The sequence below is a fragment of the Halichoerus grypus genome, chromosome 6 (genome assembly GCF_964656455.1).
Source record: "Halichoerus grypus chromosome 6, mHalGry1.hap1.1, whole genome shotgun sequence".
In the NCBI taxonomy this organism is placed as follows: Eukaryota; Metazoa; Chordata; class Mammalia; order Carnivora; family Phocidae; genus Halichoerus; species Halichoerus grypus.
In genome coordinates, this window is record NC_135717.1 from 34565045 (window position 1) to 34582052 (window position 17008).

The 17008-nt window shown below is 39.9% G+C and overlaps 1 protein-coding gene across 33 annotated transcripts in view; it reads right to left on the reverse strand.

Annotated features, from left to right (window-relative positions):
- The window catches only part of RBFOX1 (RNA binding fox-1 homolog 1), a 1991091-nt gene that overhangs the window by 95549 nt on the left and 1878534 nt on the right, over positions 1-17008 (reverse strand). For all 33 annotated transcript variants that reach the window (XM_078074844.1, XM_078074845.1, XM_078074837.1 and 30 more), the window contains 3 exons: positions 12870-12962; positions 11070-11130; positions 1460-1513 (listed from right to left, as the gene is read on the reverse strand). In XM_078074844.1, the coding sequence (XP_077930970.1) occupies positions 1460-1513; positions 11070-11130; positions 12870-12962 (208 nt within the window). The remainder of the gene's footprint in view (positions 1-1459; positions 1514-11069; positions 11131-12869; positions 12963-17008) is intronic.

Sequence of the window (17008 nt, forward strand, 5' to 3'; positions counted from 1 at the left end):
CCAGTCTTCATATATTAACCCATTTAATTCTAATAAGCTCCTGTGAGGTTGTTACTATTATCATCTCCCATTTAACAGATGAAGACACTGAGGCACAGAGAGGTTAAGTAACTTGCCTAGAGTCACACAGCTGGCAAGTGGGGGGGGCAGGATTTGAACCTGGGCTGTCTGAGTACAGTGTTTACATTCCTCACTTTGCTAAGTGTCCTCTCATGAGGTGGGTTCCACCATATAACCATGGAAAGCCTTACAGCAAAGACTTTTCTCCCCCAGAAGAGTCAACGCAGCTACTTCACGGTCATAGAGTCACTGGACTTAACCCAGGCTTGTGGTAAAAATCACATGCGAAGAACAAACATTGCCTATCTGAAATCCAGACCGTAGCTATCATATTGGGCCTTCCCAGATTTACCACTTTTTTCTTTGTTGAGTTGGTGACCCTGCTGGAGTAGCCATCCGAGTGTCCTATGTTTCTGTCATACACTAGGGTTGATCCATGATTAGGAAAATGACAGATGGCACCCCAGAAGGGACCAAGAAGGGGTAGGACTTACTGTGAAGAGGTCACTAAGTGAGTGGATCTGGACCAACTGGTCATTTATTTCTCCTTTTTTAAGAGCAAGGGCCCCATCAAAGAAAGAGTTCTTTTCAATCCCCATGTGACAAATCTACTAACGTTCTAAGGTGTTAAATGCAGCCTTGTTAATGAACAAGGGGCTAACAGGCAGAAGTGACAGGCCAAGCAGAGCCAAAATCTCTACCACTGCTGCTTCTGGGTTACCCTCTCCCAAAATGTGATGAACAAGTTTTCTACAGGGATTTCCTGATCAACCGGTAGTTGGCGGGTAGCAGGGAAGGGGCGAGGGGAGAGACCTACCCTGGAAGGCAGAGCAGAGAGAGATGGAATTGCTAAGGAATAGTGATTAATAGAGAAAGAAAGACCACTTCATTTTTTTTTGCTTTTTGTTTTTTGGGGTTTTTTTTGTTTTGTTTTTTTCGTTTTTAAATAATCCTTCTCTTGGCAATTTCAACTCACTGCCACATTATTGGAATAAGTGAGCCAACTCTCTGCTTTGCCAGGAAGAAAGAAAGGTAACCCCACATGGAAATGGATGGCTAAAAAACACATCCAGGCAGATTGAAATAAAATGGGCATGAACAGCTCTACATTTGTTCAATATGCCCTCGAACAAAGTCTCGATGCTTTTTTGAGGAAAAATCAATGTAAAATGTCATAAGAAGGGCCGTGCGTACTGCACAGTGTAACACACATACACGATTCCCCTTTATTTTTAAAGGGTTTTAAACACTTTTGGTTTTGCTTTAAAAAATTCCTTCAGAACTTCTTAGGAGAGGGATTTACGTAGTTCAAATTATTTTATGAAACCTGTTCCTTACTGGCAGGCAAAACACATTTAAAACGGATGAAAAAGAAGTCATGCAAAGAAGAACTCTTTACCTGCATAGAATTCGGGGCTGTAGACCGCACCCACAACTGGATTCAATTTCCAGCCTTAAAACAAATATACAAAAACATTATTATCACACTTGATTCAACAACTCATATCACTGCAAGTGAACCACAATTCAAATGGGTTGTTGTATTTTTTTATTTTTATTTACAGGCTATATGGTTTGGGAATGCATAAAAATGATTTGAAACCTATACCTGGAAAAACAGATTTATGCTTTTGATTTACTGCCAACACAAGTTAATAGTATGGAAACTACTGACCAGCTACAAGTGAACTTTTTGAAAATGATGTGGTAATTAATTTTCTCCCATATCAATATTTTCTTGAACCACCATAATAATTTCAATTTTTTGTCTTCTTCCATGGATCACCGCTAGATAATCCATCCTATGTCCCTTCATGTTAAGTTCACAAAAACTTGAAAGCTCACATAAGCAGAATTCTTTGCGGCAACATATTCTGATAATTGTCATTCCTAATTATAACCCAGAGAATTCCGAAGTGCTTTTTACATCCCAAAGAAAATGACATTTATCCACTAGAGAATGAGTATGGAATACATTTCAGCGCATTCAGGAACCATAAAAATTCTTAATCAATGCATGATATCTAAGGTAACTTTCAAACAACCTGTATATAAGATTAACAGAATCCTGTAATTTTCCCAGTGTTCTGGATGGAGCATTTTCTGTAAAATGAATCCTGGCCCCTTAGGAACTTTTACTCAAGAAAAGAGCATACAACAATACTTGCAAATCGAGAAGCTCTGCACATTGCATACCCATTGGGCACAATTTAGGGAACAACCTCCAAAGAATGGTCACGTTTTAGGGTTTGGTGATTATTTCCTGTTCCTGCTGGTAAGTTTTTATGAAAACATCCATTATATGGAATTCCTGAAAGACAAAGAAGGGCAGGCATGCTGCCTTTTGCAGAAGACTTTGTGTCCTTGGGCTAAAGGTCAAACACCAGAGGTCTATTAATATATGCTTCTGAAAAAAAGCAATGGTAAAAGTTGGGATGCGAGAGAAGGTATTTCTGACTAGGAGAGCTCTTCCCAGAAGGGTGAGGTATGACATCCTCTCATCTGACCTAAGTGATTGTAAGACCTGTAAGAACAGCCAAGGGGTGGCCACAATCTACTGATCCCCTAAGGAAGACAGAGGCTCAATATCTCAATAGATAGGACCCTGGATGAACCAAAGAACTTTCTAGAACTTTCTAAGAATTTTTTGTTTCTAAGAACTTTCATCCAACTTGAATGAGCTAGCTAGTTTACAGCCCCCAGGATGGTCTTAGGATAGGATTTTTCAAAGTGCTATGCTTGCATACCTGGGAGGCTTATTAATGGAAATGTCTGGCCATATTTTAGATCACCAGAAAGAGACATAAAATTCTGAGATGTGTTGTCCCAATGGTTTCTTCACACTGACACCTTCCTTTTTTATATTAACCACATCTTGTCATATAGGAATTTCTATAATGATATAAAAATAAAAATTATCTGGCACATTTCAGAAAATGTGCTTTATAAATGTGGAAAATGACTTCAGTTTGACCAACTAAAATTCTACCATTTTCTAAAAAAAGAAAATAGCCAATTTCTGGGGATCTGTGGACTAATATAAACATTTCAAGTCCTTGGAATCAAACAGAAAATAGAGCAAACTGGTTGAAAATAAAGATTCAGGATTATCTGGACATATTTAATGTTCTTCCCTAGTCCTCCACAGAAATCTAGAGTTTGTGAACAAAGTATATAAGGACCCATATTAAGTGAATAATTAAGTTATGAATTTATCACTCTTTTTCTTCATCCCTCTGCTTCCCATCTTATATCTTGTTCTACTGGTGGTGGAGACAGGGTCTTTTCGTCACTATTGAAATAAGGTTTTGTTTCCCTTAAATACTTCCTTTTGCACACAAGACTGGGACATACCATTCGCTGAATGTGGACCCACTGATTACTTTTGATGAAACTCTCAAAGACTGTAAGTTATACCTATCCATTGATCCATCTATCTATCCATTGATTGATCTATCCATCTATCATCATTTATCTCTATCCTCTTTCTCATCTATTCATCTATCTACCTATCTATCAGTAGATTGATCAAAAAAATAAAAAAAATAGATTGATCAGCTCTTGACAAAGTTTACCTGATGTTATTTAGACCTCCAGTGTCTTCCCAGGGTAGGCTACTTAATGCCATTATCTATCTATTTACCAACTACCTGCCAGTTTACCATGTCTATTTATGGAAAACTTTCATTCAATATGTAAACAATACTCTCCCTCATTAAGAGATACGTGCTATCTCCTGTCTGCCAGTATTAATTGAGAAAGGTCATTGATAAGGTCTCCTTCACAAGAAACCAACCCGGAATCTGTGAGTAGCAAAATGAAATGTCATGGGAACATCATTGCATGTTTTGACCTGCTCCTTGTTATTGGTCCTTCTTCCTAAACAATGCTGCTTCCACTGTGGGGAAAACAAAAACCTTTCTGATCCACAACACAGGCATGACAACCCAACTTCTTACTTCCCTCCTTCCCTGCAGGCTACTCCTCACCAAGTCTCCCCACTTCAGCAAATGGCTTCTCTCATCCGCTTGGTTCCTCAAAGCAAAATTCTTGATAAATAATTCCTTGATTCTCCCCTTACCCTCATACCCCATGTATGATCCACTACAAAATCCTGTTGGTTAGACTTTGAAAAGACATTTCCATCCACTCCTCTCCGTTGGCACCATCCCAGGCCAAGACACTTCTATTTTTCATCTGGATGAGACCACAGCAACAATGCCCTAACACGCTCCATCTCCTCCCACTCCTCTTCTCCTTCCTCCCTTTACCCATTCTATTCCTAGTGGTCAAGCCCATTTTAAATGAGTGGATCAGATATGCCGTTCTGCAACTCAAAATTCAACAGCTTCCTTCTGAACTTAGAAGAACACAAACTCTAACCTTGACCCACAAGCCCACACAACTTAACCCCTGTCCATTTATTTCATAGCATGGTTCCTTTCTCTCCAAACTACAGGGGACACTATGCTTTTAAATCTTTATAAAACCACCTAAGATCATTGTAGATCAATGTAGATTATTCTGGATTATATCCACTGCTCCTTGTGCTTAGAGAACTCTCCCCAGCTCCTGACACAGTTGACCTGATATTATGTAGGTCCCATTGTCTTCCCAGGGCAGACTACTCAATGCCACGTCCTTCCCCTTGAGCTATTCCCTGATTCAATTCCCCGTTTTGTTTTCTGCATAGCTGTTAACACTACCTGGGTTTATCTTTTTTCTTTCTTTCTTGTTCTTAATTGTCTTTATACCCATTCTCCTTCATTAAAATTAATGGTAAAGTGAACAGGACTGCTGTCCAATGTGAATTCCCAGCACCTAAAACTACATTTGGCAAATGGTCAGTGTTCCATAGATATTTACTTAGTTTTGCTCTAAAGGAACAGAAGGAATAGAGAGCTTTTTCTAATGGGCCCATTCTGTTTTGGCTAGGATTCTATCTCCTTCCAACCTCCAATGACCTGTTTCCTGATATACATCTAATAAAGAAGGACTCTGTTAGGGGTGACTGTCTTCAAGGCAGAGGAAATAAGGATCCAGACCTTCAGAATCACCCCTGCTCAGACTTACAGAGCTCATGCAGGCTTATGTAAATGTATGCAAATCACATGCAAATAGCCTCCTAGTCCCTGTGACTCCTTCCAGTACCTGGAAGAGACCCTTGGGATAACCCTGCTGGAGACAGGAGCCTGCACTGTCAGGAAGATGGACAAAACGATCCCCGTTTTAAGTTCTCAGGCAGTCTGTGTACATCCTCAGGCCTTGCAAATTCAGAGATTTTGATCAAGGACATTAAACTGAACAATGAGGCTTACAACAAAAGAGAACAGCTGATAAAGCCCACTGCTCCCAGCCGCCCATACAATGAGGCGATGGAGCAGAGACCAGACACAGGAGCCGTGTAGAGAGACCCCTTCTGTGGCTGGGTCTCAAGGGGCTGCATCCAAATCAGCACTCCCCTCCTCAAATTTAGCTCCTCAAAGGTCATCTGCCAGCGTGCCATAGAAAAACGCTGCCCAAGCTTGCCAGTGTTAACTATGGCTGTATTAGATGTTAAAAGCCCAGTCTGAATGTGCACACAAAAGATCTGCACGTGTCTTCTCTAGGGCTTTGCTGGGTTGGATATCAAAGAAACATATTCAAGAAAGTACCCTTAAATACACCACAGGGGGTTCCGGAACCGCATACCAGTGCTTTCTAAAGACATCTACTGAGGATGTCAGGCAACGCCTAAAATGAAAAGTTAGTTGCGCACTGTGTTTGGTGCGCCCACTATTTTTTTTTGCAACATATATTCATGGCCAATATTCAGATTTCATTACAATACAGGATTTCTGGTTTTCTTGAAAGTTCAGTAGACATAGCCAACTTTAGATTAGGAATCCCACACAGACCAATTTGCTGGAAGTGACCAGGGACCACTCCACTTAACCCCCAGTTAGGCACAGACTCTACCTCTGCTCCCTACTGTGTATCTGGCTTGGAGGCCAAATGCCAGCAATCTTTTACTGTTATCCTGTCTTGCTTTTTCTTCTAGTAGAGAATATTTTGCTTTTCCTCGTATGAAAATGGAAGATAGTTCGGGGCACCTGGGTGGCTCAGTCGTTAAGCACCTGCCTTCGGCTCAGGTCATAATCCCAGGGTCCTGGGATCGAGCCCCGCATCGGGCTCCCTGCTCAGTGGGAAGACTGCTTCTCCCTCTCCCACTCCCCCTGCTCCCTCTCCCACTCCCCCTGCTTGTGTTCTCTCTCTCGCTATGTCTCTCCCTCTGTCAAATAAATAAATAAAATCTTAAAAAAAAAAAAAAAGAAAATGGAAGATAGTTCAAAAAGAATGTGAGTCTTTCAGACCCTCTCTGTTTGCTTATCTATTTTACTTGCCTAGCCTCTGTTGGCATCTGAATATTTGATCCTAAAATTAGTATGTCTATCAGGAAATTTGACTTACTATCTATAGCAAAAAACAAACAAGATGCCTACTTATTATTGAGATTATTGTATAATTAAATTTTTAGGGCATTTTGTAACCCTGGTCCTGTGTCGAGTACTTAACTCCATAATAAGCACAGATATCCTAGAGAGTAGGTCCCATCATATCTCAGTTTCCACTTAAGAACACTGGTGTGTGGAGGGTTTAAACAATTTGCCTGTAGTTCAGTACCCAGGGAAGGGCAGAGCTGATAAAAAATCTACTTCTCTATAGTCTTGGATTTTTTGGTCCAAATTTATCTTTCCTAAGCTTTCTGAGAAAAAAAAAAAAAAAAAAAGATCCACATCCAACATCCATGCTTCTCCAACATCCAGGGAATCCCTGAAAATCTGGTTCTCAACTTGTTTTGCATTGCAAACGTGTGATCTGCAGTGACTACAATGAGCCCCAGCTCTGGTCTGAGGGCTTCCGTCCTCAGGAGGAATCAGCAATACAGCAGTTGCCCAGGTCCCTCCTTGGGAAGCTCTCTGATGGACAGTGTTTGCAGATCCCTGGATGTCATTCTAAAGTCTTCTCTTACATCCAAGTTCAGATGTCCCAGGAAATGTAATGCCATGATGATGGTAGAGCAGAGCCCGCTTGTGTTTAGGATCCAGTCTTACTCATCACTGGAAACTTTGTGGCTGGTTAAGCTCTTGTTGGACATGTGACTGAAGGAATGCATGAATGTGATAGTGGCGCCCACAATGATATTTCACCATGTGATGATGACCTCAAAATGTGATGACTCTAGGAAGGTGTATTTGCTGAAGTGTAAGTTGGTAACTGTAACTTTTCTCATTTCGACGTGACTTCATGGGTCCTGACTTACCTTCTCTTCCCCACCCCCAGCTTTATTGAGGTATAATTGACAACTAAAATTTGTACATATTTAAGGTGTACAACTTGTTGATTTGATATTACATATACACTGTAAGATATCACCACAATCCAGCTAATTTACATATTCATCATCTCATATAGTAACTTTCTTTTTCTTCCTTCCTTCCTTGTTTCCTTCCTTCTTTCCTTTCCTTTTTTTCTTTTCTTTTCTTTTCTTTTCTTTTCTTTCTTCCTTTCTTTCTTCTTTCTTTCTTTCTTTCTTTCTTTCTCTTTCTTTCATTCTTTTTGTGGTGATAATATCCCCTTTTAACATAGTCACTCTTGTTAAGGATCTGAGAGGGCCCCATTATCTTTAGTTGTATTGCAATTTATGGGAAAGGTTATTTGTAGTGATGATACTCACAAATTATGGATTGGAAAAGCTTTGAGAACTGCTTTTCTTTGAATACCAAAAGTCTCCACAATGTCTTCTACAGAATCCAGCTGCTATATGTAATTGGGATTTGTATTTGTTTCTTAAGTCAGTTCTGCTGTGACTGTCCATCCACCCCTTGGGTCCCCTACTTAGCCCATGTGATAGGATAAGCCCCTGAGTGCCCCCTTTCAGGTACATGGATGAGAAACCCACATGACATTCCTGGGAACTCAGAATGCATGGCTACCTGGAATGGGATGTGGGATGTTTATGCCACAAAAACAGGCATTTGGGGCTGAACATTTAGTTTCATTATTGTGGTCGGTTGCCATTTGTGTGCAGTTCTGTAAGATGATAGAGGGGAAGCGATATTCTTGCATCCACACAGGCATGGCCACAAGATTTGTTACTTCAGAATAAAAGGGAAAGACTTCACTAATGACTTCTCTTCCAGCCTCAGGTTTTGCTTGTTTAAAATAGGGATAAGTATGTCCTCTTTGTAGGACTTCATGTGGGCCCCATGCATTTAAAATGCTTAACATGATGCCACATGGTCAGTGTTCCAGAAATGTTGGCTATTAATGGATGGGCTTTGAATTGTGTCCCCAAATTCCACTGGGCTAGTGTTCAACCACTGGGTAGGACAATGATCAATAACTCTTTCTTTAAAATAAATATGCATCCATATAGCTTAAGGAATAATATTTGGCTTCCCTTGCTTCATTTTCTCACATAAGCAGCACACGTGAGCACCTATGCACATGCGTGATAGCACTCACGTGTGCATATACACACACAGTTGCTACTTCATAATTAAAGGAAATGCCCAATAGTCGGGGTGGTGTCACCACATATTAACTCTGGCAAGTTGCAGAGTTATCATTTTTACCCAAGTAGAAAGGCTTCATTATGCATAAATCAGAAGTTTGTTTCATTTCAGCACTGGGCATTCAAAGTCTGTTGTGGAAATTTTCTATACCATTTAAGGCCATGTCTCGGGTTGTTGGAGCTGAAAAAATGGGTCAGCAGAATAAATAATTCTTCTGATCTTTCAAAGTGGAGCTCTGTTATATTGAGGGTATATCTCTGTTTAATGGTGCCCCTTTTAAAAATATGAACAGACTGACTTAACCAAATCGGTAGTCATTGGCACAAAACGAAAACAAAAACAAAAACAAAACTACTAAATGCTAATATTACTGTTTATAACAGCAACAACACAAAATTTAAATGTCAATCAGTATGAAAGGTAAGAATAAGCCCATATATTGGGACGCCTGGGTGACTCAGTTGGTTAAGCGTCTGCCTTCAGCTCAGGTCATGATCCCAGGGTCGTGGGATCAAGTCCTGCATTGGGGTCCTTGCTCAGCAGGGATCCTGCTTCTCCCTCTACCTGCTGCTCCCCTGGTTGTGCACACCCTATTGCTCACTCTCTCTCTCAAATAAATAAAATCTTTTTTTTTTAAAAAAAAGAATAAACTCATATATCCATTTCATAGAATGCTATGTAACCACTAAAACGAATGAATTTGGTATGTATTAACCTTGAAAGAACTCCATATTGATATATAAAAGCCAATTAAAAATGATGTGCATACCATGACATCATTTATATAAAAAGCACGTACACAATACTGTGAATACTATAAATATGTACTTATTTTATTTATATATATATATATATGCATAAAAATGCAAAGTTAAAGTACAGACAATAATCTACAACAGTGGTGTCTTCTCGGTGGGGGGACTAGGACACCAACTTGGCAGTGGCATGATTCAAAATATATTCAACCTTTTCTTTAATGTTTCTTTCTCTTTTTTCTTTTTCTTTTTTTTTTTTTTTTTTTGAGTGAGTCTGTATTTCCATGTTTCACATGTAATTAAAATATTAAAAATGGGGGCATCTGGGTGGCTCAGTCGTTAAGCGTCTGCCTTCGGCTCAGGTCGATCCCAGGGTCCTGGGATCGAGCCCCGCATCGGGCTCCCTGCTCAGCGGGAAGCCTGCTTCTCCCTCTCCCACTCCCCCTGCTTGTGTTCCCTCTCTCGCTGTGTCTCTCTCTGTCAAATAAATAAAATCTTTAAAAAAAAATATTAAAAATGGAAAATTTCATACATTTCCTTTATCTCAGTAATAAAATTATATTATTTTTGAAAACCTACAAAACAAAGGAAGAATTTCTTCCAGTCTTACAGTTCAACTCAGCAGTTAGCATTTTAATGCAATGCCCTCCATAATTTAGTTGAAATCATGCTATACTTCTTCATTTTAAAATTTTTCATTCATTAGGGGGCCCTGCAGAGTTCTCATCTTGCTCATTTTAATGGATGTAATATCCCACTTGGAGTATATACTTTAATTACTACATTACATTCTTCCTAGCTTTTTGGTACAACTAAGTATGTGATTAGCATATCAGCAGCTCCCCTCTCCCCATATCTTAAGAGAGATGTGTTCTGAGAAGGATTAAAGAAACAAAATGATTGAGTGCTTTCAACTCTTGTTATATATGTGAATTCTTATCATGAGGGGTTTTGAGATGGCTTCTTGGTTAGGAAGAGCAGAGATGCATTTTCCTGAAGGGGTCTGCAGTACGTGGCAACATTCTCATCTGGCTCAAAACAGCACTGGGCAACCCAAAGGAAAGCAAATACTGCATTCATCCTATGGAGCTCCTCAGAAGGCACCCTCTGAGCCACTTCAAAATCCTCACAGCTCCAGACAAGACTCAAGGCCAGAACCAAATTCTGCCATCCCTCTTCTGGAAATGACTAGGGATCAACGAGGAGGTTGTGGTGGGAAAAAAAAAGGAAACAAACAAAACCTCCATCCTCCCTCGACTTACTTTAATAACAGCAAAGTAGATGACCCAGATGCTCCCCCAATAATTACTGTATCTCACCCCAAATGGGAGTTATTCTAGAGAGACTGGAGGAAGGGCATGCACACTTTACGTGAAAACTAAATTTGCCTCTGTTGTGAAAACTATCTTTTAAAAAAATTATTATTGAAGTCTAGTTGGCATACAGTGTCAGATTAGTTTCAGGTGTACAACATGGTGATTTGACAGTTCTGCCCATTACTCAGGGCTCACCATGGTAACTGTAGTCACTGAAAAATATCGTATTGATTCACGTGGTTCACTGTAGCAGGTCAGCAGCAAGGACATGGGAACCACACCAAGGCTAACAGGGCTTATTGAATCATATTCCCTGGTTAAATTACTTAATAGATTCAGAGGTAGGGATGACTTCTTGTAAAAGGCCGATCTCTACTTACCGTTTGTATAAGGGTTGACAGTCTTTTTATTTGTCATTACACGTGCTGTGGCATTATTTACCTATGTACATAGAAAAGTCAAATGAGCACATATTCCAGGGCCAGCCCACAGTTCAATTAGTTGCATGCATTATGACTGTGATTACTTATTAAAAAAAAAAAAACTAAAATGCATTTTAATTTATAAAAGGCAGTAGGTGCATAACAAAATCATACATTTTTATAATTACATTTACTTCATAACCATTTTAACTTACAAATCATTTCAATAAAGCAATGTCATATCATTTAAAAGTTTAATAAGGAGACAGTAAAAGCAAATTAAAAGGAACTGCATAATTGAAGATTTAAAAGCATGCGTGTACTCCATGGTAACACAGAAACAATAAATATTTTTAAACACAAAATAAAATTCATATGAAGGAACATGCAGTGGAGTAGAAGAGGGGAGAGACAAGGTACAAGGGAACATAAATGTAAAAAAAAAAAAGGGACAAACAAGATTTAGCCGTGTGCAACACTTTAGGAGGGAAGGACCATCGGGGAGAGCAACATCTAGCATTCAACACTTGGAACAAGAGCCTTTGACATCGCAAGAATTAACAAGATCATTCAAGCTTTAAAGTCACAGCTAACAAAAGGATAAAAGAGAGGGTGCATTGTTTAACACAATATGGAGTTAACAATCTGAGTAAGATGTGCACTATCATATCTCAATCCAGTCAGTGCCTCCCAGGCTCGCTTAGAACGTACACTCAATTACAGGCGTACCGGTACCCAAAAAAATAGAGCATCAAGAAAACTTAATACAACAAGTCAAAAAAATCCACGTGGTATATATATGTATAGAGATAATCAGCACTAAATACGTGAAGCGGCAGATGGACTTCACCACTTACCATTCACCACCATCGCCAGCATGGGTTTGTATACAGTTACCATGGTTACTGAGAGTTTGGTGAGGGGCCTAAGCGTTATCGTCGAGGGGGGGGGAAAACGAAAGGCAAAATATGCAACATCTTACTCCAAAGACTAAAGCATTTTTAACTGGTATTTTTTTTTAAAGTTTTAACAAATATAACCCTGTGGCCATGTTGAGGGAGATCCAGTGGTAGAAAGACTAGATTCTGAATATTGAAATTTTAGCATTTATTTATATTTATTTATTTATTTTTCAGTGAAGAGGGGCCAGATATTGAACAGGAAATCCTGTTTGGTTAGTCACTTTATTATCAAAAGAAGGCAAAGATTCAAACTGGCTTCTTAAACAAAAAATGAAAGGTTCAGTGACAAAGACCTCTCATTTTTTTTTTTTTAAGAAACAATTGTTCTTCCGAATGCTACTGCTTTCACCATTTGACTCAATTTGGACACCACTGTGGATCCCTCGTCAACCCTGCAGTGGAAAGAAAAAGAAAAAAAAGGAAGAAAAAAAAAAAAAGAAAAGAACTGCTTTGTTTTTTGTTTTGTTCTGCATACTGTCTCCACTGTTTGGAACCTACTGCACCCATCAATTATAAAACACAGAAAATTAAAAAAAAAAGTTCAGAGTAACCTTTCTTTTTGTCTCACTTTTGCCATTCACCTTTCATCAGTAATAAGAACATAATAAAGTAAAATTTTAAAAAAAAGTAAGGCCAGTTTTCCTTTTTATATATAAATATAAATATATATATATATATAAACAATGAGAAGGGAGTAGGGTCACATACAAGACACAATGATGCATCTGGAACAACGAATGAGCGTGAAGCAGACATTTATAAAGAAGATGTAAAGGAAAATATTTTGAACATGCACCTCGATTTTACGGCCCTCTACCACGGTGCCGTGTAATTTCTCCCTCGCCCTGTCCGCATCGGCACTATTTTCGAAAGTTACGAAACCAAATCCCTGCATGCAGGAGGGAGAAGGGGAAAACAACATGCAGATTATTATTCCAGTCAACGACCACTGTGTAACGTTCTCTCGCTTTAATTTCTATTTCTTGTCCTGGCTTCAGTTCTGTAACATGCAAATTAGAGAAATTATAAGAATACGAAGATGTGCAATAAGTAAGCGACAAATGTGAACAAGATTTTTTTTCTGTCACCAGTTAGCTGTAACCCCTGAAGAATTCAAAAAATGATACCAAAAATACCTTTCTAAATGTCACTACAGAAGAAAATAAGTCTAACGGAAAGAAAATGAGATCAAAATAAATTTACAGTGTCTTCACAGAGAAGAAAATGAAATAACGAGGAAAAAAAAGGGAACCACTTTCTTGACATGCAAATTAAGAATAAAATAAAATAAAACGTGTGCACGAAATTCAACAATGAATGCCAAAATCTTCTAACATTGCCTACAGAGTCATGCCGTGTGGTCTTAAGAACATCTCTTCTTCATGCAATTTAGGGTTATTCAAATTTGTCAATTTTACAGCCTTAACTTCTCAAAAATAAAAATTAGAAGACTAAAAAAAAGGAAAGAGCTTTTTCATAATAAATCTTAAACTCTTTGATCTAATAAACAAAATAATCACATGAAATGAATTGAAATAAACATCAATTGATTAATAATGCAAACAGTTCAAGTAGCGCTTTTTTATATTAATACTGTCCCCTCCCCTCAAAAACATATATGCTTCTGAATTTGTCAACTTTCCAGGCTACTTCATTAACTGAAACGGGAAATGTATGTACGTATCATAATGTTCTAAGACATTATCTTGATATTCATTTGTCAAATCAACAGGTAGAAAATAAAGGAGCTTTGTTAAGAGAATATTATTCACAAAACACTCTGGGCACTTCCTCTCTTACTGATAGACAACAAATAGACCCTTTACTTCACCACTGGCATATTTTGTTTTAATATTTCAGCCTCAAAAAACAACCCCACTAAACGTCACATTGTCAAAATCCACCTTTTTTTCTTCACTGACACTGTTCCTAAGAAGAGTACAGAAAATATGACACATTATTTTTAAAACCCCTAAAAATATTTGTACATCTTGTTCAGAAATATACACCAACCTTTTGAAACCATTCCAGTGTAAATTTGCCCAGCTCATTCTGGTGAAACAATGCAATGTGTTGGGACTCCTATTTGCAACTGGGTAAACTTCAATAAAGGGACACTCTGGTTTTTAGCTTAGTTGGGACAGTCTGATATTCAGTCTCACTGATAAAACAGACAGTAATTACAAATAACAAGTAGTCATAACCAACTAACGCTAACTCCCAACCCCTCAGTAGGTTGCTGAAGTGATCTCCAAAGCTAGGGTATTCAGAGAGGTGTTGGCCTATGGTCTGCCCGAAGAGAGAACTTTCCAAAGTCAATATGGGCTCATCTATAGGAGATCCCATCTGTGGGTGGATTCATGCTAAATTAAATGATTATTTGACAGAATTCTATAGAGAAAAAATAAGCAGCTTTACTTTGGAGGACTGGACTGAAAAATCTTTTATAATATGTCCCACTGTGAGGATCTGTGATTAGCGTAAGTCTGGATGATTTGATCAGTATAAGCCTTTATGCTCCATAAGAGAAGGAGCATATATAACTTTGTCTCATACATCACTGGTACACCCATGTGAGGTGTCCCAATATACTAGGCTAACCAATGAATTTTGAAATAACAGCTCTTCAATGGACTGAAGACAGAATTTGAAGGCTTTGCTCTATTAATGGCGCTGACTCTTGCTTAGAGGGTCCCAAACTTGGTTGCACAGTGAAAGGAAGCAGGGGGCATAGCATATGAAACATTTAGATTCCTGAGCCCCGCCACATAGCTACCCAATCAGAATCCCAGAGTGGAGCCCAGAAATCTGTCTGCTGAGAAAGCTACTGCACAGCCCAGCAGCTGCATTCCCATGGCCTCTCATATCACCAACCACCATCAAAGGCAAGTTCCAGTTCCTTGTATGAGGTAGAATATTATGTTGCCGGTTTCCAATGAGCAACTTATGGAGTGGAGTGAGTTTCAGAGATGAGTATCTGTCTGACTTGGTGATTTGGATCTTAGGTGCAGGGGTACAGCCATTGTCCCCTCAAAACCGAACTCTCTGGCATGCACAGAATGTCATACATCTAACAAATAAGGGAAGTGAGGACTCTGGCTGCATCAGGGGCAATTCTCTCACTAGGCAAGCAGAGAAAATCCACAGTCTGAGTCTTATCGATGGAGGGCTTGGTGGTATCACTGCTGTCCATGGGCACCATTCATGAAGCCACCCACCATACATCATCCCAAAGAATCACGTCATTGTGGTTCTCATCTGACCCCAAGGCAACCCACACTGGCCTAAAATCAGCACTATGTGCATCAGGGAGACATGAAGGTGGAGACAGAAATAGGATTTGAAACCTATGTGAAGTTCACTACATTCCCGTGTTCTCACTTTGTTTTGAAGTAAGATAATATATATGGACGCTTCTTAGTCTTACTTTCATTTTCTGCTACATTCCGCTCTCTTTCTCTGTTTTGTTTTGTTTTGTTTTTTTAGGTCCTCAATATTTCTTATTTCCAGCTGCTGAGATGACTAGTTGAGATTCTAGAACGTTGGGTTCAGAAGTGCTTGTTCCAGACACAGTCCCCAAATACCAAAGGGACTGTCTTACCTCTTCCATTGGACAGTCACACCTCCCCCCCAAGGCAAGAAGGGACCTGGCCTCCCTGGGTCAGAAGATCGCCAGAATTCTCATCTGAGAGTGATGCCAGTTACCTGGCCACATTCAGGTTCCCTCTGCCAACTGCAGGTGCTGGGCAACTCTTTGAAACTGGTGCTGAGGCTGTTTCTCTTATCCTGCCTCAAGGTCAGAATTCTATCTCAAGGAAACCACAACTTGGAATTCTGAAAAACATTCTGGATATTTTTATCTCAGCCTTTAGAAGGGGAACGGAAGAAGCACATTCTGGACTTGGCCTGAGAGCACAGGAGCTGGGTGCAATGCTGGATGTGGAACCCTTAACATTCTAGAGCGTGCGGGGCACACAGGGCTCGGACCAGGCGCTCTTTGCTGCAGGAGACGCACTGCTCCCAGGGCTCACCTCAGTAGAGGGGTGGGGCCGAGAGAAGGCGCAAGGTTGCTGGAGAAAAGACCCAGTGAGGTGACAGTGACATGTGCCACCCCACGTGGGAAAGCATACTAATGGGGATCCCGAGATGGACCGCCAGGCCAGTGTGACTTGCTTATTTTAAAATCTCTTGTGAATTGTTATTCTGACCTTTTTCCATATCCCAGTTATTTTTCTGTTTTGGTTTTGTGGTATGTGTTTAGGTGATAGCTTCCTTTTTTGTATTAATGCACCTGTAACATTTTATATGTTAAATAAAGGCTCTGAAGCACCCGGGACAGAAGAGTGCGCTGGTTTTTCATCTTCAATGAAAATCCTCTAGTTGCTGGTGCAGAGAACTATGTATAAGAAGGGAGCTGTGGACACGAGTCTAAAGATGCATTTTTCTGTGGGACTCAGAGCTTCACGTCTCACTTCTCCCCACTCCCCTTTGCACATGCAGCCCCCTCTCCCTGGAGGACCACCTTCTCTCCTTCCCTTCCCTGGGAAATTCTTACTCATGAGAATGTTCACTCCCAGCTTCAATGCCCCTTCTTCCCAAAAGCCTTCCCACCCCTAACAGTATCGGTCTGCTTGCTCAGCCTCTCAGCAGCCGCCCACTTGCCCAGAGCACAGCACACAGTCATTGGTCTACGTGGTCTGTCTCCCCCACCACTCAGGAAAGTCTCCGAGAATCACTTCGGTCTCACTCGCCACGGATTCACCCATCTTCTTGCACCTGGGATGGAACCAGTCCTCACAGATAATCTACTGAATCAAAGATCAGACTGCATATTTCCCGGGTATATTAAGAAGTAGCTCTCTCTGGCTGTATCCCCCACATACACCGTTTCAGAGTTCACCAAAATGTTTTTAAATCTCCTAAAAGGAAAAAAAT